This window comes from Nerophis lumbriciformis, linkage group LG22 (genome assembly GCF_033978685.3).
Source record: "Nerophis lumbriciformis linkage group LG22, RoL_Nlum_v2.1, whole genome shotgun sequence".
NCBI lineage: Eukaryota > Metazoa > Chordata > Actinopteri > Syngnathiformes > Syngnathidae > Nerophis > Nerophis lumbriciformis.
Window position 1 is genome coordinate 40,104,116 of NC_084569.2, and position 20,586 is coordinate 40,124,701.

General features: G+C 38.3%; 1 protein-coding gene across 2 annotated transcripts in view; it reads left to right on the forward strand.

The window, feature by feature from the left end:
• atp2a1 (ATPase sarcoplasmic/endoplasmic reticulum Ca2+ transporting 1) overlaps positions 1-20,586 on the forward strand; it is a 119,176-nt gene that overhangs the window by 71,871 nt on the left and 26,719 nt on the right. For both annotated transcript variants that reach the window (XM_061973853.2, XM_061973854.2), the window contains exons 15-20: positions 3,075-3,200; positions 6,850-7,068; positions 7,139-7,250; positions 13,363-13,586; positions 13,655-13,875; positions 13,945-14,147. In XM_061973853.2, coding sequence (XP_061829837.2) covers positions 3,075-3,200; positions 6,850-7,068; positions 7,139-7,250; positions 13,363-13,586; positions 13,655-13,875; positions 13,945-14,147 — 1,105 coding nt within the window. The remainder of the gene's footprint in view (positions 1-3,074; positions 3,201-6,849; positions 7,069-7,138; positions 7,251-13,362; positions 13,587-13,654; positions 13,876-13,944; positions 14,148-20,586) is intronic.

Here is a 20,586-nt window from a genome sequence, read left to right on the forward strand (position 1 = left end):
GTCTGATATTGATGTGATGACTACATGTCTGATACTGGCGACTACGTGTCTGATACTGACGACTACTTGTCTGATACTGACGACTACTTGTCTAATATTGATGTGATGACTACGTGTCTGATACTGACGACTATGTGTCTGATACTGACAACTACGTGTCTAATACTGACGAGTACGTGTCTGATACTGACGACTACGTGTCTGATAATGACGACTACTTGTCTGATAGTGACGACTACTTGTCTGATATTGGCGACTACGTGTCTGATACTGACGACTACTTGTCTGATACTGACGACTACTTGTCTAATATTGATGTGATGACTACGTGTCTGATACTGACGACTACGTGTCTGATACTGACGACTACGTGTCTCATATCATTTATACACCTATTATTTTGTACACATTATGAGGGACAAACTGTAAAAATGGATTATTAATCTACTTGTTCATTTACTGTTAATATCTGCTTATTTTCTGTTTGAACATGTTCTATCTACACTTCTGTTCAAATGTAATAATCACGTATTCTTCTCTTTTGTTTGATACTGTACATTAGTTTGAGTTTTGGATGATATCGACCCGATACCAAGTAGTTACAGGATCATACATTGGTCATATTCAAAGTTCTCATGTGTCCAGGGACATATTTCATGACTTTATAAACATAACATGAATTTAAAAATAAGGAAAAAAGATTTTGTAACGATAAAAAATATCGACGTAATCATAGTAGTATCGACTAGATACGCTCTTGTAGATCCACCCATGGCATTTGTTTACATTGTGACGCCGGTGAGCTATTGTATCCTCCTACGATGTGTAGTGAAGCCTGTTTAGCTATTCCTCGTCCTGCAGTGATAATGATACTTGTAAAAAACGTACTTTATTTGTCGCCATGGAGACGAGGATTAGTGATTTAGAAGTAGCTAAAACACTGTGGAGGGACGTTAGCTGCTAACTAGCTAGCCATGTGTTAAAGCAGCTCTTCCTGAGGGTGTTTCAGTGTTATAACTTCACCTTTATCTTGACTTTTTACACCAAAATGCGTCCATTCTCCCTAGTTCTAATACACACATGCTAACCGCTAAGTAAGAGCTCTTGAATGGGTCGATACAAATAATGATACCAAGTAAAGTCCAATCTAATCCACTTGATTTATATAGCACTAATAACAACAACAGTGTTTTCAGAGTGCTGTACATAAAGAACAATAACAAGTAGTTCACATAAAAGCATTTAAAATAACAATAGATCAAATAATACAATCAATAAACAGACAGGTCTGATACTGATGACTACTTGTCTGATATTGATGACTTGTCTGATATTGATGACTTGTCTGATACTGATGATTACTTGTCTGATACTGACAATCACTTGTCTGAAACTGACGACTACGTGTCTGATACTGACGAGTACGTGTCTGATAATGACGACTACTTGTCTGATAGTGATACTTGTCTGATAGTGACGACTACTTGCCTGATAATGACGACTACTTGCCTGATAATGACGACTACTTGCCTGATAGTGACGACTACTTGCCTGATACTGACGAGTACGTGTCTGATACTGACGACTACGTGTCTGATAATGACGACTACTTGTCTGATAGTGATACTTGTCTGATAGTGACGACTACTTGCCTGATAATGACTACTTGCCTGATAATGACGACTACTTGCCTGATAGTGACAACTACTTGCCTGATACTGACGAGTACGTGTCTGATACTGACGACTACGTGTCTGATAATGACGACTACTTGTCTGATAGTGATACTTGTCTGATAGTGACGACTACTTGCCTGATAATGACGACTACTTGCCTGATAGTGACGACTACTTGCCTGATAGTGACGACTACTTGCCTGATACTGACGACTACTTGTCTGATATTGATGTGATGACTACATGTCTGATACTGGCGACTACGTGTCTGATAGTGACGACTACTTGTCTGATACTGACGACTACTTGTCTAATATTGATGAGATGACTACGTGTCTGATACTGACAACTACGTGTCTGATACTGACGACTACGTGTCTCATATTGACTTGTCTGATAGTGATGACTACTTGTCTGATAGTGATGACTACTTGCCTGATATTGATGACTTCATGTCTGATACTGACGACTACTTGTCTGATATTGATATGATGACTACGTGTCTGATACTGACGACTACGTGTCTGATAATGTTGACTACTTGTCTGATTTTGACTTGTCTAATAGTGATGACTACATGTCTGATAGTGATGACTACTTGCCTGATAGTGATGACTACATGTCTGATAGTGATGACTACATGCCTGATAGTAATGACTATTTGCCTGATAGTGATGACTACTTGTCTGATAGTGATGACTACTTGTCTGATACTGATTACTATTTGTCTGATACCGATGACTACTTGTCGGATCTTGATGTCGATGTGTCTGATACTGATGACTGTGTTTGATACTGATGACTACTTGTCTGATACTAATGACTACTTGTCTGATACCTGTCTGATACTGATGACTATCTGTCTGATACTGATGACTACCTGTGTAAAACTGATGACTACTTGTCTGATATTGATGACTCCTTGTCTGATACTGACGACTACTTGTCTGATATTGATGTGGTGACTACGTGTCTGATACTGTTGACTACTTGTCTGATATTGACTTGTCTGATAGTGATGACTACTTGTCTGTTAGTGATGACTATGTGTCTGATAGTATTGACTACTTGTCTGATAGTGATGACTACTTGTCCGATAGTGATTACGATTTGTCTGATACCGATGACTACTTGTCGGATATTGATGTCTGTGTATGATACTGATGACTGTGTTTGATACTGATAACTACTTGTCTGATACTTATGACTACTTGTCTGATACCTGTCTGATACTGATGACTATCTGTCTGATACCTGTCTGATACTGATGACTACCTGTGTAAAACTGATGACTACTTGTCTGATATTGATGACAACTTGTCTGATACTGACGACTACTTGTCTGATATTGATGACTACTTGTCTGATACTGATGACTACTTGTCTCCCCACCACCAGGTGGTCAAGCAGTTGATGAGGAAGGAGTTCACGCTGGAGTTTTCCAGGGACAGGAAGTCCATGTCGGTCTACTGCTCTCCCGCCAAGTCCGGCAAAGGCCCGGTGGGGAACAAGATGTTTGTCAAGGTGCGATACAGCGCTGCGTCAAGTCTTTTCTTCTATTTTACTCAAGTCATTTACAAAAGGTAAACATGCCAGGCAGCTACACTACAGCCAAGCACATGACAGCACACAAGCTAGACATAATGTCCTTAGTTTAAAAATATAACAATCTAAAACGTGACATTTGTCAATATAAACCAGTTTAGTTGCATAGTTCACACAAATGTGAAGTCTCCAAGGCAAAAGAAGCGTATTACGTTTCCAGTAACAAACGTGTCCGCATCATTCAACTTCCGATGGCCGAAATTCAACCAACAAGTTCTCTTTATGTATTTTGTATTAAAGCGTTAACTTATGTTATTAATCAGTGATCAAATCAAAAATGAGTGAGGAGACTCCTGACTTAAAAACCTTTCTGGATGACATCCTGGGAATGAAATTGCATTTTTGTACAATATAGTTTGTTTTTTTTAAGCACATTTTAATTATGCAAGCAAGTAATCACCTGTGATTAATCATGATTAATCCAAATTCCAAAATTTGATTAATCGGATAAAAAAAAGAAATCATTTGTCAGGCCTACTTTATATATTTTAGGGCTACTAGGAGCTAGCAGCTACACAACAGCTAAGCACACAATAGCACACAAGCTAAACATACGTTTCAATATTACAGTGTAATACATTTATCAACATAAACAAGTATAGTTTCATTTTACTTACAGATAATAATAATTAAACAATGTTGCAGTGTAAACATGTCATTTATGAACATAAACAAGTATAGTTGCATATTACTTATAGACAATAATAATAATAATTAAACAATATTGCAGTGTAAAACATTACATTTATCAACATAAACAAAAATAATTGCATAATACTTACAGATGATAATGATAATAATTAAACAATATTGCAATATAAAACATGACATTTGTCAACATAAACAAAAATAGTTACATAATACTTGCAGATAATTATAATAATTAAGCAATATTGCAATGTAAAACATGACATTTATCAACATAAACAAAAATAGTTGCATAATACTTATAGATGATAATAATAATAATTAAACAATACTGCAATGTAAAACATGACATTTATCAACATAAACAAAAATAATTGCATAATACAGATAATAATAATTAAACAATGTTGCAGTGTAAACATGTCATTTATGAACATAAACAAGTATAGTTGCATATTACTTACAGATTATAATAATAATTAAACAATATTGCAATGTAAAACATGACATTTATCAACATAAACAAAAATAATTGCTTAATACAGATAATAATAATTAAACAATATTGCAATATAAAACATGACATTTGTCAACATAAACAAAAATAGTTGCATAATACTTTCAGATAATATTAATAATTAAACAATATTGCAATTTAAAACATGACATTTATCAGCATAAACAAAATAGTTGCATAATACTTACAGATAATAATAATAATAATAATTAAACAATACTGCAATGTAAAACATGACATTTGTCAACATAAACAAAAATAATTGCATAATACAGATAATAATTAAACAATTTTGCAATATAAAACATGACATTTGTCAACATAAACAAAAATAGTTGCATAATACTTGCAGATAATTATAATAATTAAGCAATATTGCAATGTAAAACATGACATTCATCAACATAAACAAAAATAGTTGCATAATACTTATAGATGATAATAATAATAATTAAACAATATTGCAATGTAAAACATGACATTTGTCAACATAAACAAAAATAGTTGCATAATACTTACAGATGATTATAATAATAATTCAACAATACTGCAATGTAAAACATGACATTCATCAACATAAACAAAAATAATTGCATAATACAGATAATAATAATTAAACAAGTTTGCAATATAAAATATGACATTTGTCAACATAAACAAAAATAGTTGCATAATACTTACAGATGATAATAATAATAATTAAACAATATTGCAGTGTAAAACATGACATTTATCAACATAAACAAGTATAGTTGCATAATACTTACAGACATTAATAATAATTAAACAATATTGCAGTGTAAAACATGACATTTCAGAATCAGTATCAGATCAGAAGAGTTTTTATTGCCATTGTTTGAGAACGGGTTCACAAACTAGGAATTTAACTTGGCGCAATGGTGCAACATAAAGAACATATAACACAGAATAGAATAACACGAGCTGTAACTGAGCTATCAGATCTTGTTGTTGTCAACATAAACAAGTATAGTTGCATATTACTTACAGATAAAAAAGGCAGGGGCATATTAGAAAGTATCCAGTAACAAATGTGTCTGCAGCATTCAACTTACCGTATTTTCCGCACTATTAGCTGCACCTAAAAACCACAAATTTACTCAAAAGCTGACAGTGCGGCTTATAACCCGGTGCGCTTTATATATGGATTAATATTAAGATTCATTTTCATAAAGTTTAGGTCTCGCAACTACGGTAAACAGCCGCCATCTTTTTTCCCCGTAGAAGCGGAAGCGCTTCTTCTTCTACGGCAAGCAACCGCCAAGGTAAGCACCCGCCCCCATAGAAGAGGAAGTGCTTCTTCTTCTACTGTAAGCAACCACCCGCCCGCGTAGAAGAAGAAGAAGCGCGCGGATATTACGTTTCATTTCCTTTGTGTGTTTACATCTGTAAAGACCACAAAATGGCTCCTACTAAGCGACAGGTTTCCGGTTCATGAAAAGACGCAATCTCTCCATCCGCACACGGACTACTATTTCACAGCAACTGTCTAAAGACTTTCAAGAAAAGCTGGCTACTTTCCGTGCATATTGTAAAAACAAGATAGCTGAAAAAAAAGATCCGGCCAGAGAACATTATCAACATGGACGAGGTTCCACTGACTTTTGATATTCCTGTGAACCGCACTGTGGATACAACGGGAGCACGTACGGTGAATATTCGCACCACAGGGAATGAGAAGTCATCCTTCACTGTGGTTCTAGCTTGCCATGCTAATGGCCAGAAACTTCCACCCATGGTGATATTCAAAAGGAAGACCTTGCCAAAAGAGACCTTTCCAGCCGGCGTCATCATAAAAGCTAACTCGAAGGGATGGATGGATGAAGAAAAGATGAGCGAGTGGTTAAGGTAAGTTTACGCGAAGAGGCCGGGTGGCTTTTTTCACGCAGCTCCGTCCATGTTGATATACGACTCCATGCTCGCCCACATCACGCTGGTTTTTAATATATTATTAAAGTTTGACTGACCTATCTGACTGTTTTTTTGACATTCCCTTTAGCGCAGTTAGATGCGGCTTATAACACGGGGCGGCTTATAGGTGGACAAAGTTTTGAAATATGCCGTTCATTGAAGGCGCGGCTTATAACCCAGGGCGCCTTATGGTGCGGAAAATACGGTACTCGATCATGAGATTGATTTAAGGATTTATAGTGGCCACTAGGTTTTGCTAAAAACAAATTACCACTCCACTTCAATGAAAAACAGCATAAGTCTGTCTATTTATTGTTTCTTCTGAAGTCATTTGACCTGATACAACATTTTCTAACATTCCACTCTACAAAATAACAAGTATGTATGATTCCTGCTGATATCATATCGCCAGTATCGGCCGATACTCCAGGCTCCGACATGGGAAGTGGATCATTGACATGTGTTACCCTGCAGGGTGCGCCAGAGGGTGTGATCGAGCGTTGCACGTACGTCCGCGTGGGCGCCACTCGTCTCCCCCTGACCGCGCCGGTCAAAGAGCACATCATGGCCGTCATCAAGGAGTGGGGCACGGGGCGTGACACCCTGCGCTGCCTGGCACTGGCCACGTGCGACTCCCCTCTCAGGAAGGAGGAGATGAACTTGGAGGAGTCCAGCAGGTTTGCAGACTACGAGGTGGGTGACTCACACGGCGTGAAGGGACCCCTCTTGCTTTTCTGTGCTCTGACGGTCTTCTCGGCACCAGACTGACCTGACCTTTGTGGGCTGCGTTGGCATGCTGGACCCTCCTCGTAAGGAAGTCATGAGCTCCATCCAGCTGTGCAGAGCTGCTGGCATCCGTGTCATCATGATCACCGGTCAGTCCTGCACACACACGCTCCCTCATAGCACCCCATTGGTGGCTGGTAAAGGCCCCGGGGACCCAAAAAGGTCTCAGTCATTAAAGTGGTAAAAACAAGTCAGATATTGTTTTTTTTAATTTTTTTTTACTTTCAACACTCAAATATCTGTTAATATGAAACATTTTTTTCATGTTTTAAGCCCTTTTTGTCAAAGAAAACACTGTTTTTTTTATTGCAAAAACACAAAATATGCAATCTTTTCCTCCCAAAAAACAATCAAAATGTAGTATTTTATGTGAAGTAATTTGAGCCTTAAATATGTCAATAATTCATAACAACATTGATTACATTTAAATGTAGTTAAGCTACAAGTTACTCTGCATTAAATGTAACTAAGCTACAAGTTACTCTGCATTAAATGTAACTAAGCTACAAGTTACTCTGCATTAAATGTAATTAAGCTACAAGTTACTCTGCATTAAATGTAACTAAGCCAAAAGTTGCTCTGCATTAAATGTAACTAAGATACAAGTTGCTCTCTATTAAATGTAGTTTAACTACAAGTTACTCTCCATTAAATGTAACTAACTACTAGTTACTCTGCATTAAATGTAGTTTAACTACAAGTTACTCTTCATTAAATGTAACTAAGCTACAAGTTACTCTCCAATAAATGTAACTAAGCTACAAGTTAGTCTCCATTAAATGTAGTGTAACTACAAGTTACTCTCCATTAAATGTAACTAAGCTACAAGTTGCTCTCTATTAAATGTAGTTTAACTACAAGTTACTCTCCATTAAATGTAACTAACTACTAGTTACTCTGCATTAAATGTAGTTTAATTAAAAGTTACTCTCCATTAAATGTAACTAAGCTACAAGTTACTCTGCATTGAATGTAACTAAGCTACGAGTTACTCTGCATTAAATGTAACTAAGCTACAAGTTACTCTGCATTAAATGTAACTAAACTACAAGTTACTCTGCATTAAATGTAACTAAGCTACAAGTTACTCTGCATTAAATGTAACTAAACTACAAGTTACTCTGCATTAAATGTAACTAAGCTACAAGTTAGTCTCCATTAAATGTAGTGTAACTACAAGTTACTCTCCATTAAATGTAACTAAGCTACAAGTTACTCTTCATTAAATGTAACTAAGCTACAAGTTACTCTGCATTGAATGTAACTAAGCTACAAGTTACTCTGCATTAAATGTAACTAAGCTACAAGTTACTCTGCATTAAATGTAACTAACTACAAGTTACTCTCCATTAAATGTAACTAAGCTACAAGTTACTCTCCATTAAATGTAACTAAGCTACAAGTTACTCTCCATTAAATGTAACTAACTACAAGTTACTCTCCATTAAATGTAACTAAGCTACAAGTTACTCTGCATTAAATGTAACTAACTACAAGTTACTCTCCATTAAATGTAGCTAAGCTACAAGTTACTCTGCATTAAATGTAACTAAGCTACAAGTTACTCTGCATTAAATGTAACTAAGCTACAAGTTACTCTGCATTAAATGTAACTAAGCTACAAGTTACTCTCCATTAAATGTAGTTTAACTACAAGTTACTCTCCATTAAATGTAACTAAGCTACAAGTTGCTCTGCATTAAATGTAACTAAGCTACAAGTTACTTTGCATTAAATGTAACTAAGCTAAAGTTACTCAGCATTAAATGTAACTAAGCTACAAGTTACTCTGCATTAAATGTAGTTTAACTACAAGTTACTCTCCATTAAATGTAACCAAGCTACAAGTTAGTCTCCATTAAATGTAGTGTAACTACAAGTTACTCTCCATTAAATGTAACTAAGCTACAAGTTACTCTTCATTAAATGTAACTAAGCTACAAGTTACTCTGCATTAAATGTAACTAACTACAAGTTACTCTCAATTAAATGTAACTAAGCTACAAGTTACTCTCTATTAAATGTAGTTTAACTACAAGTTACTCTCCATTAAATGTAACTAAGCTACAAGTTACTCTGCATTAAATGTAGCTAAATTACAAGTTACTCTGCATTAAATGTAACTAACTACAAGTTACTCTCCATTAAATGTAACTAAGCTGCAAGTTACTCTGCATTAAATGTAACTAAGCTACAAGTTACTCTGCATTAAATGTAACTAAGCTACAAGTTACTCTCCATTAAATGTAACTAAATTACAAGTTACTCTGCATTAAATGTAGTTAAGCTACAAGTTACTCTCCATTAAATGTAACTAAGCTACAAGTTACTCTCCATTAAATGTAGTTAAGCTACAAGTTACTCTCCATTAAATGTAACTAAGCTACAAGTTACTCTCCATTAAATGTAGTTAAGCTACAAGTTACTCTCCATTAAATGTAGCTAAGCTACAAGTTACTCTCCATTAAATGCAACTAAGCTACAAGTTACTCTCCATTAAATGTAGTTAAGCTACAAGTTACTCTCCATTAAATGTAACTAAGCTACAAGTTACTCTCCATTAAAGGTAGTGAAGCTACAAGTTATTCTCCATTAAATGTACTCAGCTAAGCTACAAGTTACTATCCATTAAATCTAACTAAGCTACAAGTTACTCTCCATTAAATGTAGTTAAGCTACAAGTTACTCTCCATTAAATGTAGCTAAGCTACAAGTTACTCTGCATTAAATGTAACTAAGCTACAAGTTACTCTCTTCATTAAATGTAGTTAAGATACAAGTTACTCTCCATTAAATCTAACTAAGCTACAAGTTACTCTCCATTAAATGTAGTTAAGCTACAAGTTACTCTCCATTAAATGTAGTTAATCTATAAGTTACTCTCCATTAAATGTAGTTAAGCTACAAGTTACTCTCCATTAAATGTAGTAAGCTACAAGTTACTTTCCATTAAATGTAGTAAGATACAAGTTACTCTCCATTAAATGTAGTTAAGCTACAAGTTACTCTCCATTAAATGTAGTTAAGCTACAAGTTACTCTCCATTAAATGTAACTAACTACAAGTTACTCTCCATTGAATGTAACTAAGCTACAAGTTACTCGGCATTAAATGTAACTAAGCTACAAGTTACTCGGCATTAAATGTAACTAAGCTACGAGTTACTCTGCATTAAATGTAGCTAACTACAAGTTACTCTCAATTAAATGTAACTAAGCTACAAGTTACACTCTATTAAATGTAGTTCAACTACAAGTTACTCTGCATTAAATGTAACTAAGCTACAAGTTACTCCATTAAATGTAACTAAGCTACAAGTTACTCTGCATTAAATGTAACTAAGCTACAAGTTACTCTGCATTAAATGTAACTAACTACAAGTTACTCTCAATTAAATGTAACTAAGCTACAAGTTACTCTCTATTAAATGTAGTTTAACTACAAGTTACTCTGCATTAAATGTAACTAAGCTACAAGTTACTCTCCATTAAATGTAACTAAGCTACAAGTTACTCTTCATTAAATGTAACTAAGCTACAAGTTACTTTCCATTAAATGTAGTAAACTAAGCTACAAGTTACTCTCCATTAAATGTAGTTAAGCTACAAGTTACTCTCCATTAAATGTAACTAAGCTACAAGTTAGTCTCCATTAAATGTAGTGTAACTACAAGTTACTCTCCATTAAATGTAGTAAGCTACAAGTTACTCTCCATTAAATGTACTCAGCTAAGCTACAAGTTACTCTCCATTAAATGTAGTAAACAAAGCTACAAGTTACTCTCCATTAAATGTAACTAAGCTACAAGTTACTCTCCATTAAATGTACTCAGCTAAGCTACAAGTTACTCTCCATTAAATGTAGTAAGCTACAAGTTACTCTCCATTAAATGTACTCAGCTAAGCTACAAGTTACTCTCCATTAAATGTAGTTAAGATACAAGTTACTCTCCATTAAATGTAGTTAAGCTACAAGTTACTCTCCATTAAATGTAGTAGACTACAAGTTACTCCATTAAATGTAGTTAAGCTACAAGTTACTCTCCATTAAATGTACTCAGCTAAGCTACAAGTTACTCTCCATTAAATGTAGTTAAGATACAAGTTACTCCATCTTGACATAAAGGTCAATCAATAAAAGTGAACATATTTCAAGTAAACATATTTTCCTGACTGAGTGAAAGTCCTCCCCAACATTAGACGTTCTTATACAAGTAATAATGTTCATGTAACTGAGAGGTTACTTATGGAACTCAATTACTATTAACTATCTGTCATTTAGCCCTACAACTACCTCTAGGGGTCCCCACACTCTACTCTACAGGTAAAAGCCAGTAAATTAGAATATTTTGAAAAACTTGATTTATTTCAGTAATTGCATTCAAAAGGTGTAACTTGTACATTATATTTATTCATTGCACACAGACTGATGCATTCAAATGTTTATTTCATTTAATTTTGATGATTTGAAGTGGCAACAAATGAAAATCCAAAATTCCGTGTGTCACAAAATTAGAATATTGTGTAAGGCTAATACAAAAAAGGGATTTTTAGAAATGTTGGCCAACTGAAAAGTATGAAAATGAAAAATATGAGCATGTACAATACTCAATACTTGGTTGGAGCTCCTTTTGCCTCAATTACTGCGTTAATGCGGCGTGGCATGGAGTCGATGAGTTTCTGGCACTGCTCAGGTGTTATGAGAGCCCAGGTTGCTCTGATAGTGGCCTTCAACTCTTCTGCGTTTTTGGGTCTGGCATTCTGCATCTTCCTTTTCACAATACCCCACAGATTTTCTATGGGGCTAAGGTCAGGGGAGTTGGCGGGCCAATTTAGAACAGAAATACCATGGTCCGTAAACCAGGCACGGGTAGATTTTGCGCTGTGTGCAGGCGCCAAGTCCTGTTGGAACTTGAAATCTCCATCTCCATAGAGCAGGTCAGCAGCAGGAAGCATGAAGTGCTCTAAAACTTGCTGGTAGACGGCTGCGTTGACCCTGGATCTCAGGAAACAGAGTGGACCGACACCAGCAGATGACATGGCACCCCAAACCATCACCCAACCATGCAAATTTTGCATTTCCTTTGGAAATCGAGGTCCCAGAGTCTGGAGGAAGACAGGAGAGGCACAGGATCCACGTTGCCTGAAGTCTAGTGTAAAGTTTCCACCATCAGTGATGGTTTGGGGTGCCATGTCATCTGCTGGTGTCGGTCCACTCTGTTTCCTGAGATCCAGGGTCAACGCAGCTGTCTACCAGCAAGTTTTAGAGCACTTCATGCTTCCTGCTGCTGACCTGCTCTATGGAGATGGAGATTTCAAGTTCCAACAGGACTTGGCGCCTGCACACAGCGCAAAATCTACCCGTGCCTGGTTTACGGACCATGGTATTTCTGTTCTAAATTGGCCCGCCAACTCCCCTGACCTTAGCCCCATAGAAAATCTGTGGGGTATTGTGAAAAGGAAGATGCAGAATGCCAGACCCAAAAACGCAGAAGAGTTGAAGGCCACTATCAGAGCAACCTGGGCTCTCATAACACCTGAGCAGTGCCAGAAACTCATCGACTCCATGCCACGCCGCATTAACGCAGTAATTGAGGCAAAAGGAGCTCCAACCAAGTATTGAGTATTGTACATGCTCATATTTTTCATTTTCATACTTTTCAGTTGGCCAACATTTCTAAAAATCCCTTTTTTGTATTAGCCTTAAGTAATATTCTAATTTTGTGACACACGGAATTTTGGATTTTCATTTGTTGCCACTTCAAATCATCAAAATTAAATGAAATAAACATTTGAATGCATCAGTCTGTGTGCAATGAATAAATATAATGTACAAGTTACACCTTTTGAATGCAATTACTGAAATAAATCAAGTTTTTCAAAATATTCTAATTTACTGGCTTTTACCTGTATGTATTGATTCAGTTTGCTTTCAACTTCAGATCCATCCATTGATTTTAGCTTCATTAAAAAAGTGTCAAAGTAGAATATTTCATGTGCCCTAAATTGGTCAATAATTCATAACGTTGATTTTGATGCATTATTATTTTTTGAGCGGTGGCCGTTTTAAAGAAAAAAAAGCTTGAACTTTTTCTCCTGTTTTCTCTTTTATTCCACCTTTAAAAATAATTGCAAGTGTTTTTGGAATGAGCTGCACTTTGGGGCCTTCAAAGCGTAAAAGTCCACCTTTCTGTCTCCTTAGGGGACAACAAGGGGACCGCGGTGGCGATCTGCCGCCGCATCGGTATCTTCTCCGAGGACGAGGACGTCTCCAGCAGGGCCTACACCGGCCGCGAGTTCGACGACCTGTCTCTGCACGACCAGAAGAACGCCGTCCGGAAGGCGTGTTGCTTCGCCAGAGTAGAGCCGTCCCACAAGTCGAAAATCGTGGAGTTCCTCCAAGGCTTTGATGAGATCACGGCCATGGTGAGGAGCATTTCCTCTCCGTCAAAGACGGAGGGCGTTTCTCACCAGCCCTCGTCCCGCCTCCACAGACCGGTGACGGCGTGAACGACGCCCCCGCCTTGAAGAAGGCGGAGATCGGCATCGCCATGGGCTCTGGCACCGCCGTTGCCAAGTCTGCCTCTGAGATGGTCCTGGCCGACGACAACTTCTCTTCCATCGTCTCCGCCGTGGAGGAGGGCAGAGCCATCTACAACAACATGAAGCAGTTCATCCGCTACCTCATCTCCTCCAACGTGGGCGAGGTGGTCTGGTGAGGACTCCGAGGAGAGGGGAACTTCTCCACTTTAATCTCATGCTGTTAAACTATTATTTCACACAGTATCTTCCTGACTGCGGCCCTGGGTCTGCCTGAGGCTCTGATCCCAGTCCAGTTGTTGTGGGTCAACCTCGTGACTGATGGGCTCCCGGCCACCGCTTTGGGCTTCAACCCTCCAGACCTGGACATCATGGGCAAAGCCCCTCGATCCCCCAAAGAGCCCCTGATCTCTGGCTGGCTCTTCTTCAGATATCTGGCCATCGGAGGTATGCCATCGCTAATTTAGCGTGTGTCAGTTACCCTCTTCGCTAAAAACTATTGGAAATTAAAGCTGCAAGCAGCATTGGTCGGGCCCGCGTATTTGGCAGGTGCTAGTCCTAAGTGTCCCAATACTTTTGTCCAGTGATAGTTATAAGTGTCCCAAGACTTTTGTCTACTTTTAGTCTGAAGTGTCCCAAGACTTTAGTCTAGTGTACCTACCTTGTCTGCATTGTGTGGGCACGTTGGTGCTTCCTGCTTTTTAAGCAGCCATCTTAAAAAAACAGCAGCATCAGCGCAGCGGGTCTTTGAAGGGTCATAAAATCAAAACCGGAGCAGTTAGAAAAAAAAGCGCTTCTGTCATTGTAATCAGAAGGGTTCAATCTCTCTCCTGTGTTAGTTTGAAGCCGAAACGACAAACGCGCTCAGAGGAGATCATTTTTGAAGGAAGGTGACCGATTTTTACAAAACGTTTGTTTTGAAGGGGGAATAGCAAACTTCCTGTTGATTTTTGCTGGGGGTTGTCAATTTATGAAATGTAGGTCTAAGTGAGACCTACATAGAGGTTTTTGTTTCATGTCTCTCCGACCTTCCCAGTGGGAGTTACAGACAGTTTTGTCAGTTTTTTCATCCGAGGAGCAGTTTTTTTGTGCGTTTCATAAAAAAATTGCGCTAGAGCACAATTTTGAGATTTGGGGCTAGGTTTTTTTATTAGATCGCAATTTTTGCCAGTCCTGATGTGTGCGTTCAGTTTGGTGAGTTTTGAAGCATGTTAAGGGGGTCAAATTACAGCTCAAAGAGGCAAAAGTGACTGTTTTTAGTACTTTTTTGTCTTGAAGGGGGAATTGCCAACGTCCTGTTGATTTTAGCCCGAGGATGTACAATTATGAGAACTAGGTCTAAGTCAGACCTACATAGAGGATTTTGTTTCATGTTTTTCCGACCTTCCTAGTGGGAGTTACAGGCAGTCTAGTTTTTTTTCCCTAGGGGGCGCTAGAGCGCAATTTTGATTTTTGCGGTTCGTTTTTTTTTATTAAAAGACCATTTTCGCAGGTCCTGATGTGTGGGTCAAATATGGTGAGTTTTGAAGCATGTTAAGTGGGTCAAATTAGTGCTCAAAGAGGCGGCGGAATAATAATAATAATAATAATAATAATAATAATAATAATTAAAGCTGCAAGCAGCGTTGTTCGGGCCCGCGTATTTGGCAGGTGCTAGTCCTAAGTGTCCCAATACTTTTGTCTACTTGTAGTCTGAAGTGTCCCAAGACTTTTGTCTAGTGTACCTACCTTGTCTGCATTGTGTGGGCACGTTGGTGCTTCCTGCTTTTAAGCAGCCATCTTAAAAAAACAGCAGCATCAGCGCTGCGGGTCTTTGAAGGGTCATAAAATCAAAACCGGAGCAGTTAGAAAAAAAAAAGCGCTTCTGTCATTGTAATCACAAGGGTTCAATCTCTCTCCTGTGTTAGTTTGAAGCCGAAACGACAAACGCGCTCAGAGGAGATCATTTTTGAAGGAAGGTGACCGATTTTTACAAAAAATTAGTTTTGAAGGGGGGATAGCAAACTTCCTGTTGATTTTTGCTGGGGGTTGTCAATTTATGAAATGTAGGTCTAAGTGAGACCTACATAGAGGTTTTTGTTTCATGTCTCTCCGACCTTCCCAGTGGGAGTTACAGGCAGTTTTGTCAGTTTTTTTCATCCGAGGAGCAGTTTTTTGTGCGTTTCATAAAAAAATTGCGCTAGAGCACAATTTTGAGATTTGGGGTTAGGTTTTTTTATTAGATCGCAATTTTTGCCAGTCCTGATGTGTGCGTTCAGTTTGGTGAGTTTTGAAGCATGTTAAGGGGGTCAAATTACAGCTCAAAGAGGCAAAAGTGACTGTTTTTAGTACTTTTTTGTCTTGAAGGGGGAATTGCCAACTTCCTGTTGATTTTAGCCCGAGGATGTACAGTTATGAGAACTAGGTCTAAGTCAGACCTACATAGAGGATTTTGTTTCATGTTTTTCCGACCTTCCTAGTGGGAGTTACAGGCAGTCTAGTTTTTTTTCCCTAGGGGGCGCTAGAGCGCAATTTGGTTGTTGCGATTCGTTTTTTTAATTAAAAGACAATTTTCGCAGGTCCTGATGTGTGGGTCAAATATGGTGAGTTTTGAAGCATGTTAAGTGGGTCAAATTAGTGCTCAAAGAGGCGGCGGAATAATAATAATAATAATAATAATAATAATTAAAGCTGCAAGCAGCGTTGTTCGGGCCCGCGTATTTGGCAGGTGCTAGTCCTAAGTGTCCCAATACTTTTGTCTACTTGTAGTCTGAAGTGTCCCAAGACTTTTGTCTAGTGTACCTACCTTGTCTGCATTGTGTGGGCACGTTGGTGCTTCCTGCTTTTAAGCAGCCATCTTAAAAAAACAGCAGCGCAGCGGGTCTTTGAAGGGTCATAACATCAAAACCGGAGCAGTTCGAAAAAAAAGCGCTTCTGTCATTGTAATCAGAAGGGTTCAATCTCTCTCCTGTGTTAGTTTGAAGCCGAAACGACAAACGCGCTCAAAGGAGATCATTTTTGAAGGAAGGTGACCGATTTTTACAAAAAATTTGTTTTGAAGGGGGAATAGCAAACTTCCTGTTGATTTTTGCTTGGGGTTGTCAATTTATGAAATGTAGGTCTAAGTGAGACCTACATAGAGGTTTTTGTTTCATGTCTCTCCGACCTTCCTAGTGGGAGTTACAGGCAGTTTTGTCAGTTTTTTCATCCGAGGAGCAGTTTTTTGTGCGTTTCATAAAAAAATTGCGCTAGAGCACAATTTTGAGATTTGGGGTTAGGTTTTTTCATTAGATCGCAACTTTTGCCAGTCCTGATGTGTGCGTTCAGTTTGGTGAGTTTTGAAGCATGTTAAGGGGGTCAAATTGCAGCTCAAAGAGGCAAAAGTGACTGTTTTTAGTACTTTTTTGTCTTGAAGGGGGAATTGCCAACTTCCTGTTGATTTTAGCCCGAGGATGTACAATTATGAGAACTAGGTCTAAGTCAGACCTACATAGAGGATTTTGTTTCATGTTTTTCCGACCTTCCTAGTGGGAGTTACAGGCAGTCTAGTTTTTTTTTCCTAGGGGGCGCTAGAGCGCAATTTTGATTTTTGCGGTCCGTTTTTTTTATTAAAAGACAATTTTCGCAGGTCCTGATGTGTGGGTCAAATATGGTGAGTTTTGAAGCATGTTAAGTGGGTCAAATTAGTGCTCAAAGAGGCGGCGGAATAATAATAATAATAATAATAATAATAATTAAAGCTGCAAGCAGCGTTGTTCGGGCCCGCGTATTTGGCAGGTGCTAGTCCTAAGTGTCCCAATACTTTTGTCTACTTGTAGTCTGAAGTGTCCCAAGACTTTTGTCTAGTGTACCTACCTTGTCTGCATTGTGTGGGCACGTTGGTGCTTCCTGCTTTTAAGCAGCCATCTTAAAAAAACAGCAGCATCAGCGCAGCGGGTCTTTGAAGGGTCATAAAATCAAAACCGGAGCAGTTAGAAAAAAAAAAGCGCTTCTGTCATTGTAATCAGAAGGGTTCAATCTCTCTCCTGTGTTAGTTTGAAGCCGAAACGACAAACGCGCTCAGAGGAGATCATTTTTGAAGGAAGGTGACCGGTTTTTACAAAAAATTTGTTTTGAAGGGGGAATAGCAAACTTCCTGTTGATTTTTGCTGGGGGTTGTCAATTTATGAAATGTAGGTCTAAGTGAGACCTACATAGAGGTTTTTGTTTCATGTCTCTCCGACCTTCCCAGTGGGAGTTACAGGCAGTTTTGTCAGTTTTTTCATCCGAGGAGCAGTTTTTTGTGCGTTTCCTAAAAAAATTGCGCTAGAGCACAATTTTGAGATTTGGGGTTAGGTTTTTTTATTAGATCGCAATTTTTGCCAGTCCTGATGTGTGTGTTCAGTTTGGTGAGTTTTGAAGCATGTTAAGGGGGTCAAATTGCAGCTCAAAGAGGCAAAAGTGACTGTTTTTAGTACTTTTTTGTCTTGAAGGGGGAATTGCCAACTTCCTGTTGATTTTAGCCCGAGGATGTACAATTATGAGAACTAGGTCTAAGTCAGACCTACATAGAGGATTTTGTTTCATGTTTTTCCGACCTTCCTAGTGGGAGTTACAGGCAGTCTAGCTTTTTTTTCCTAGGGGGCACTAGAGCGCAATTTTGATTTTTGCGGTTCGTTTTTTTTATTAAAAGACAATTTTCGCAGGTCCTGATGTGTGGGTCAAATATGGTGAGTTTTGAAGCATGTTAAGTGGGTCAAATTAGTGCTCAAAGAGGCGGCGGAATAATAATAATAATAATAATAATAATAATGATTAAAGCTGCAAGCAGCGTTGTTCGGGCCCGCGTATTTGGCAGGTGCTAGTCCTAAGTGTCCCAATACTTTTGTCTACTTTTAGTCTGAAGTGTCCCAAGACTTTTTTCTAGTGTACCTACCTTGTCTGCATTGTGTGGGCACGTTGGTGCTTCCTGCTTTTAAGCAGCCATCTTAAAAAAACAGCAGCGCAGCGGGTCTTTGAAGGGTCATAAAATCAAAACCGGAGCAGTTAGAAAAAAAAAGCGCTTCTGTCGTTGTAATCACAAGGGTTCAATCTCTCTCCTGTGTTAGTTTGAAGCCGAAACGACAAACGCGCTCAGAGGAGATCATTTTTGAAGGAAGGTGACCGATTTTTACAAAAAATTAGTTTTGAAGGGGGAATAGCAAACTTCCTGTTGATTTTTGCTGGGGGTTGTCAATTTATGAAATGTAGGTCTAAGTGAGACCTACATAGAGGTTTTTGTTTCATGTCTCTCCGACCTTCCCAGTGGGAGTTACAGGCAGTTTTGTCAGTTTTTTCATCCGAGGAGCAGTTTTTTTGTGCGTTTCATAAAAAAATTGCGCTAGAGCACAATTTTGAGATTTGGGGTTAGGTTTTTTTATTAGATCGCAATTTTTACCAGTCCTGATGTGTGCGTTCAGTTCGGTGAGTTTTGAAGCATGTTAAGGGGGTCAAATTACAGCTCAAAGAGGCAAAAGTGACTGTTTTTAGTACTTTTTTGTCTTGAAGGGGGAATTGCCAACTTCCTGTTGATTTTAGCCCGAGGATGTACAATTATGAGAACTAGGTCTAAGTCAGACCTACATAGAGGATTTCGTTTCATGTTTTTCCGACCTTCCTAGTGGGAGTTACAGGCAGTCTAGTTTTTTTTTCCTAGGGGGCGCTAGAGCGCAATTTTGATTTTTGCGGTCCGTTTTTTTTATTAAAAGACAATTTTCGCAGGTCCTGATGTGTGGGTCAAATATGGTGAGTTTTGAAGCATGTTAAGTGGGTCAAATTAGTGCTCAAAGAGGCGGCGGAATAATAATAATAATAATAATAATAATAATTAAAGCTGCAAGCAGCGTTGTTCGGGCCCGCGTATTTGGCAGGTGCTAGTCCTAAGTGTCCCAATACTTTTGTCTACTTGTAGTCTGAAGTGTCCCAAGACTTTTGTCTAGTGTACCTACCTTGTCTGCATTGTGTGGGCACGTTGGTGCTTCCTGCTTTTAAGCAGCCATCTTAAAAAAACAGCAGCATCAGCGCAGCGGGTCTTTGAAGGGTCATAAAATCAAAACCGGAGCAGTTAGAAAAAAAAGCGCTTCTGTCATTGTAATCAGAAGGCTTCAATCTCTCTCCTGTGTTAGTTTGAAGCCGAAACGACAAACGCGCTCAGAGGAGATCGTTTTTGAAGGAAGGTGACCGATTTTTACAAGAAATTTGTTTTGAAGGGGGAATAGCAAACTTCCTGTTGATTTTTGCTGGGGGTTGTCAATTTATGAAATGTAGGTCTACGTGAGACCTACATAGAGGTTTTTGTTTCATGTCTCTCCGACCTTCCCAGTGGGAGTTACAGGCAGTTTTGTCAGTTTTTTCATCCGAGGAGCAGTTTTTTTGTGCGTTTCATAAAAAAATTGCGCTAGAGCACAATTTTGAGATTTGGGGTTAGTTTTTTTTATTAGATCGCAATTTTTGCCAGTCCTGATGTGTGCGTTCAGTTTGGTGAGTTTTGAAGCATGTTAAGGGGGTCAAATTACAGCTCAAAGAGGCAAAAGTGACTGTTTGTAGTACTTTTTTGTCTTGAAGGGGGAATTGCCAACTTCCTGTTGATTTTAGCCCGAGGATGTACAATTATGAGAACTAGGTCTAAGTCAGACCTACATAGAGGATTTTGTTTCATGTTTTTCCGACCTTCCTAGTGGGAGTTACAGGCAGTCTAGTTTTTTTTCCCTAGGGGGCGCTAGAGCGCAATTTTGATTTTTGCGGTTCGTTTTTTTTATTAAAAGACAATTTTCGCAGGTCCTGATGTGTGGGTCAAATATGGTGAGTTTTGAAGCATGTTAAGTGGGTCAAATTAGTGCTCAAAGAGACGGCGGAATAATAATAATAATAATAATTAAAGCTGCAAGCA